This window comes from Penaeus monodon, chromosome 4 (genome assembly GCF_015228065.2).
Source record: "Penaeus monodon isolate SGIC_2016 chromosome 4, NSTDA_Pmon_1, whole genome shotgun sequence".
NCBI classification, from domain to species: domain Eukaryota; kingdom Metazoa; phylum Arthropoda; class Malacostraca; order Decapoda; family Penaeidae; genus Penaeus; species Penaeus monodon.
Genome location: NC_051389.1, coordinates 54,316,705 through 54,324,204, shown reverse-complemented (window position 1 = coordinate 54,324,204; position 7,500 = coordinate 54,316,705). Strand labels below are relative to the sequence as shown.

The following is a 7,500-nucleotide window of genomic DNA, read 5'->3' as shown; positions in this document are numbered from 1 at the left end:
TTCTTATTCTTTTTATATTTTCGTATTAATTGTCTTATTCTTATTCTTTTGTATATGATAACTATTGAATGTTTTCCTTCTTTCTATCATTTTTCCTTCCGTCCCTCTTTCTACCTTCTTTCCTTCCTTCATTCCTTCCTTCCTTCCTTGCTTCTTTCCTTTTTTTTCCTTCTTTCCTTCCTTCTTTTCTCCCTTCCCTCCTTCCTTCTTTCCTTCCTTCCTTTCATCTTTCCTTCTTTTCTTCCTTCCCTCCTTCCTTCTTTCCTTCCTCCTTCCCTCCTTCCTTCCTTTTCCTTCCTTCCTTCCTTTCCTCCTTTCTCCCCGTTCCCCTTTCGCTATTATCACCCTCCTACTTCCCGTTTGACCTTTGGCCGCGTGCCCAGAGGAACACATGATGTGCTTTTATTTATAAAGGTTATTTATAGCTATCCAGGTCTAGTTCCGTAGCAGCCGTAATGTTTGGATGAGTTTAATGTTACGCTGACCATTTTTATGCGTATCCTATTATGTATAGAACATGATATAGCTTTTAGATTATACCGTTGCCGTGGGTTGTACTGTATTGTACAGTGTATATTTGGGACGTAAAAGGTTTTAGCTAGGGATCTTTTTTTATCTTATTTTTTGGTGATCTTATGTATATCTAATTTATCTGTTCTTATATTCTTGATCGCGTTGTCCTATCGTTTTGAAAGGAATGTACATGTATATTTCGGTGTTGGTTCACACTGAAGGTAAAGAGTTTGTGTGATAAAGAAAATTCCGATGCACAGACGTTATTGCATTTGCATCATTAGCCTGGATGCTGGAGGTGTTAATGATGCTGAGATAAAAAGTGTGCGTGTGTGATGACAGTTGCCAACATCGGCTTTGAGTCAAGAGTTTAAGAGTGGTTGTGAAGCAAGGTTGGCAATGAGGCACGCCCTTGTTGCATCAATAGCTGCAACCGGCGTGACCTGCGTTGTTGTTGTTGTCACTGCCTATCATCGACTGAATCTCAAAATAGAATTGTTGATTAAATCTGTTAATGAAATCTTGTTTCAGTAGTTAATGCTGTGATGTTTCACGCTAGTTTCTTCCCTTTCTTTTGTCGTAATCATCACCAACACCATCATCATCATCATCATCATCATCATCATCATCATCATCAACAGCATCAACATCAACAGCATCAACATCAACAGCATCAACAACATCAACATCACCATCACCATCACCATCACCATCACCATCACCATCACCACCACCACCACCACCACCACCACCACCACCACCATCACCACAACACTAACGCTCTCTCCCCCCCCCCCTCCAGGCGCTGGTGCTGCCCCCCTTGGCCCGGTGGCCCTACGAGGCCGGCTGGACCTTCACCACCTGGTTCCGCCTCGACCCCATCAACTCCGTCAACATCGAGAGGGAGAAGCCCTATCTTTACTGGTGAGTAGAACGTTCTCTCCTTCCCTTTTGGTCGTGGGTCGTTCACTATGAATGCGGAAGCAGAACAGATGCAAGGAATGTAAAAAACTTGTAAGTGACCATTTATTATATATATATATATATATATATATATATATATATATATATATATATTATGTTATAATGTATTATAATATATATATTTATATATAAATATATATATATATATATATATAATATATATAAATATATATAGTATATACATACATATACATACATACATATATAATATATACATATATATAATATCACATATAGAATATATATATATATATATATTATATTATATCTGATATATATATATATATATAAAATAATATATATATATAATATACATGCATATATACATATATATACACACACACACACAGATGCAAGGAATGTAAAAAAACTTGTAAGTGACCATTGTATTATATATATATGTATATATATATATATATATAATATATAAATATATATATAGACATACATACATACATATATATACATATATATATATATATATACATGTGTGTGTGTGTATGTATGTATGTATGTATGTATACACTCATTCTCTCTCTCCCTCTCTCTCTTGCTTTCTCTCTCTCAAGTAGATTTATCTGCCTCCGCCAGGTGTTAGAAAAGACAGGTAGGCTTTGTCGTTTCTCATATGCTTTATTAACTAAAATACATTCATATAAAATATATATAATCATTTCTGATATACTCTAATCGCTCGTGAGGCGCACCTGTACGGTACATCTAAGGACTACAGGTGAATCCATGGCAGCCCGATGTAGGAGGGGGCAAGGGATGGGGAAGGGTGGAAGGATGGGGCGAAGGAAGGGGGACGGAAGTGGCAGTGGGTTGATATGGATGGATAGGATGGGAAGGACATAAAAAGGTAAGGATCGTATGGGACCGAATCGCAAGTCCCTGAGAATACCGTGGGTTGGAGATTGGGATTGGGTGGGGGCGCGGGGGATGGTGGTGGGGGCAGTCGTAGGATATATTTAGAACTCTTTCTAAATACTAGTTATGTATTACTTAACGCCGTAGGTACTAGGAGAATACAAAGGGATGGATATTGGGTTTGTTAACGGAGTCTGAACGGTTGGTATTTCAGTGTGGATTTGCAAGAGCATAACTTGCAGCAGACGAACTGTTATTTGAAAAAAGTCTTAGGGAGGAGGGTGAGGGAAACGATAATTTACGCGATGGTAAAATGTGTAAAGCTTAATTTAAATGACGAATTGATTAATGGTACGCGGGGTAGGCGGGTTCGGGGAGGTATGTAGGGGGCTTGTAAGGGGCGGGCTTGTAGGGGGTGGGCTTGTACACGGGCTCGGGGTGGTACACGGGGTATTTGGGCTCGCCCTCGTAGGTGACCTCAGCCTGGAAGCCGTTGTAGTGGTCGGCCACGTAGTTGACGGTCTGGATGCGGCCGTCGGGGAGGGCCACGGTGTACGAGCCCTTCACGGCCTTCCCGTCGGAGTTCTCGGTGTGGCCGAAGTTGGCGCCTGAGTAGTGGTCCTTCACGCCGTAGTCGAAGGAGTAGGGCTTGGGCTCCTGAGGGAGGAAAGGAGGGAGCTTTAGTCTTTGCTGGGAAGGACAGAGACCTGCAAGGGAAACGCGGCTGAATGTTGTCAATTCGGGCACTCACATGGACAGGAGTCTTACCTCATCGTAGACGGGCTTTGGGTGGTAGGGGTCGGGCTTGTACACGGGCTTGGGCTTGTACGCGGGCTCAGGCTTGTACACGGGCTCAGGCTTGTACACAGGTTCGGGCTCATACACGGGTGCGGGTTTGTATACAGGCTCAGGTTTGTAAACTGGCTTGGGGTGGTACACAGGCTTCGGCTTGTACACGGGTTCGGGCTTGTACACGGGCTCAGGGAGATAGACCGGGGGCGGAGGGTGGTAGGGCGCGGGCGTGTACACTGGGCGGTAGGGATCGGAGGGGGCGGCCGAGGCGAGGGCGGCCAGGGCCAGGAAGGCGGCGCTAATCTGGGGAGGAAATAGATGCCATTAGTGGGACGAAGTGACACGCCGGGAGGGCTCCGCGGCGCCCGCCCCTCGCGCCGTCCGTCCAGCGGCGGGACTCCTTCGAGGACACGGCGCGACGCCTCTGCTATTTTTCATCCGAGCTACCTGGGGGGGAGGTAATTATTCTCGTTTGCTTGTTTTTGTTTGCTTGTTTATGCTTATGGATTGTGTGTGTGTGTGTGTGTGTGTGTGTGTGTGTGTGTGTGTGTGTGTGTGTGTGTGTGTGTGTGTTTGTTGGTGTGCATTTACCCATATATTGACGTGCATGCACGTGCGTTCGTTTGTTTGCAAATCGTAAGAAGGTTGTAGGGGGAGGAGGCATAATCGCCCAATCAATAGCAGTAATGTTGCAGAACATCAGTCTGCAGAGAAGAATCTAATTACGAGTGGGAAGTAGGACATCCCCGGCATTATGTAATGCGCGCCGTACACATTCTTTTCTCCGGAAGGGGAAAAATGTGGGGTAGGGCGGAGGAAATGGGTCTTCCGAGGCGTGGCGGCGGCGGTCGCTGGGGCACCCGGGTCACGGCGACCGGGGGGAGGGGAAGGAGGGGAGGTGGGGGACACCAGGAAGGCAAGATGGAGAGAGGGGAGGGGAGGGGACGTCAGGAAGGGGAGAAGGAAGGAGGTGAGGGAGGGGTGTAGAGGAGAGGATGAGGGGTGGCGGGGGAGTGTGGAGGAGAGGGGGGGGGGGCGCGCAGGTGAGGCTGCAGGGAGAACAGACGGAGGTTTTCCCAGACATCCTGTTTATGGATTGCCATTGTTGATACACAAGTCAATATGTATCCATAAGAGAAAAGTATTTTTCATATTCATTTTCTTAGATTCTGAGTCCGTTGCGAATTAGTTTCATTTTCAATCTGCAATTTAAGATGCAAAATTACTGGAGGCAAGAAATTTGGCGGTGTTAGAAACCGTCACGCGACGAATACAATGATATGGAAGGAGAGGTGTAGTCACGAATGCTAACCAGTAATTTGGGGACAGTAGGGGCAGGAGTTGGGGAAGGTTTGGAGGGAGGGCTGCCGCGTGCTGAGAGATAAGACGAGGTTATTAAATCTGTTTATGGATTGATTGTTGATACACAAGTCAATATGTATCATAAGAGAAAAGTATTTTTCATATTCATATTTCTTAATTATTGTTTATTATTAGTTTCATTTTATGATAATTTAAGATCAATAATGTATAAGTAGAAAATATTTAGTATTTTAAAATAGCTTACATCTATATTAAATTATGAACCAACACCATACTAATCATCAAACTGCACATCCTCCAAAATTACTCCAACACACCACAATTGGGACAGTACACCACACGCACATGTTTACACACCGATTCATAAGTAATATATAAACTGCATACTCATATACATATACATACTACGATATATATATATATATATATATATATATATATATATATATAATATATATATATATATATATTGTGTGTGTTGTTTTTTTTTGTTTTTGTGTTGTTTTTTTTGATTTTGTAGTTGTGTTGTTGTTGTTGATAGTAGATTTATATATATATATTGTATATATGTGTTTTGTTTTTTAGTATGATTATTATTATGTTATATGATAGTTATTTATTATGTAGTGGTATGATTATATATATAATATATATTATATATATATATATTATATATATATATATATATATATATATATATATATATTTATTATATATATATTATATATATATATATATATGTATATATATTATATATATGTATATATATATATATATATATAATATATATATATATATATATATATATATATATATATAGTTGTGTAGTGTGTGTTGGTGTGTTGTGTGTGTGGTGTGTGTGTGTTGTTGTGTCGCGCGCGCGCATGTGTGTGTGTGTGCGCGCGCGCGCATGCACACACGGTTGCTGACAAGAGGAGATTGAAATTTTCTCCGGGAAGATGAAAAAGTCGGTTATGTAACTTGCGCTGCATTGAACGATGTCTTCGGTCGGAATAATTGGTTGTTAAAAGTCGCTGTGCAGATTTCCCGTCAGCTGGTCCGCGCTGCGGCTATTTCCAGCTGCCCCGGGACCTCCTCATGAGCATTACCTCGCCACTCTCTCTTTCTATCTCTTTTCTCTCTCTTCTTTCTCTCTCTGGTGCAGTATTTCCCCTCGCTATATCTCTCTTGCCTCGTAATATTACGCTGTGAGAGCCTTCTTATCTAGCCCTTTGTATATGTTATTGCAGCGCCGTCACATAAACTTACACGGGGCGCGCAAAAATCTTACGTGATCTTCCACAGTACTCAGAACATGTGTGTCGGGTACAGAAAAAAACAACAATAAAAAGAAGTAGAAAAAAAAGAGAAAAGCAAAGGTCCTAGAAGCTATAGCGTAGAAATTACATATGGACGGGAAAGTGCATCGGAAAATATTGTATCCCGACTTGAGTTTTCGGCCAAAGAAATCAGAACGACCGCAGTCCGCGCCCTGTGGTGGTGTAGAGCAGAAAATTGAGTTGGGCTTCCTTTTCAATCTTATTTTCTTAGAGTATTGGGAAAACAGAACCCGGTCCCAGAGCGGTGGCGGACTCGGCGGCAGCGGTGGCGGCGGCGGTGGCGGATGCAGTAGAAGACTTGCGGTATTGAAGAAAAAAATACAGATATATCGAGTTTCCGCCGCCGTAAAAAGGACGGAAATACTCTCCGGCGAATCAGGTTAAAGCGGATGGTTACTGAGGAACAGCAGGTAAGTTCAGAGATGAAGTTAGGATGGGAAGGGGGGAGGGGAGGGGGGGAGCTCTTGCCACGCCTTTTATGGAATGTTCTGTGTGGAGGGAGGGGGGGGGGTCTGGTGGAGCGAACTGACGAGAGTGTTGAGGAAAGGCGACACTATGACACGTTCGTGGGTACGAAGATTATCCTCATGCTGAGTGGATGGGAGGAGGAAGAAGAATGAGGAGTGGGGTAAGAAAGGGCAGTAGAAAAAGGAGGAGGAAGTGGTAGTGTTGGTGGAACTGGTGGAGTAGTACTGACGGATAATTGTTGGGGAGTAGTAGAAGGAGAGGGAAGAGGTGGAGGGGGAGGAGGAGGAGAGGAAAAGGAGGTAGTGGAGTAGTAGAGGGAGATTAGGAGTAGGAGAAGAGGGAGGATGAGGTGGAGAGGGAGGAGAAGTAGGAGGGAGGATGAGGTGGAGAGGGAGGAGGAGGGGGAGGAGGTGGAGAGGGAGGGGGAGGAGGTGGAGAAGGAGGTGGAGGAGGTGGAAAAGGGGGAAGTGGTGGAGTAGGAGAAGGGCCCGGGAGAAGGGAAATCGAAGCGTGAAAAGAAAACTGGGAAGCGGATAGAAATATGGGAGAAGAGAGGGAGATGGATTGACTTAATAAATGTGAATTTTCCTAAGGTCCTGATCGCGATGTATATGCTGGACCTATTTCTGCGTATGTGCATGAAAGAGAGAGAGAGAAAGAGAGAAAGAGAAAGAGAGAAAGAGAGAGAGAGAGGGGGGGGGGTGATGTAGAACCTGATTACTAAGATTTGTTTACCAGCATTTTTGAGAACATAGCGAGATTAGCGTGCCCAGTCTACACGGATAATTTCCGAAGGATTTGAGCATTTTATGGAAATACGGTGCAGCTGAGCAAGAAAACGAAGGTAAGAGGATTATTTGAAGAACTTGGATATATATGTGTATAAGAATCGAAAAACAAATACAAAAAAAGGAAACCGAAAAAAGAGAGGAAACATAAAAAAGAGTCGGTTTATGTGAACGTAATATAAAGTTTCCGTTTTCACTGAGCTTTGATAACCAACATGGCGGGTCACTCGACTGGTTTTGAGGATATAGGATTAAGTGAAGTTTAAGATTAATAAAACGCGGACTGGTTGCTGTGTAATGCGTTGAACTACAATATGGCCGATGATCAAATATCCAGAATAGTTTCCGCAAAGTTTCAGTACTCGAAGCTAATTGCCATATTAACTTCATGCGGAGGAAATGCTCTGGAAATGCTGCTCTAA

General features: G+C 43.2%; 2 protein-coding genes across 2 annotated transcripts in view; one reads left to right on the top strand and one right to left on the bottom strand.

The window, feature by feature from the left end:
• Window positions 1–1,486, top strand: part of LOC119572364 (neurobeachin-like) — a 97,404-nt gene extending 95,918 nt beyond the window's left edge. The window contains exon 5 of the mRNA XM_037919432.1: window positions 1,316–1,486. Within this exon, the coding sequence (XP_037775360.1) occupies window positions 1,316–1,441 (126 nt within the window). The 3' untranslated portion in view covers window positions 1,442–1,486. The remainder of the gene's footprint in view (window positions 1–1,315) is intronic.
• Window positions 1,487–2,109: 623 nt separating this feature from the next.
• The window catches only part of LOC119572363 (adhesive plaque matrix protein-like), a 7,710-nt gene continuing 2,319 nt past the window's right edge, over window positions 2,110–7,500 (bottom strand). Inside the window, exons 2-3 of the mRNA XM_037919431.1 lie at window positions 3,136–3,462; window positions 2,110–3,024 (exon numbers count right to left, since the gene is read on the bottom strand). Coding sequence (XP_037775359.1) covers window positions 2,713–3,024; window positions 3,136–3,462 — 639 coding nt within the window. The 3' untranslated portion in view covers window positions 2,110–2,712. The remainder of the gene's footprint in view (window positions 3,025–3,135; window positions 3,463–7,500) is intronic.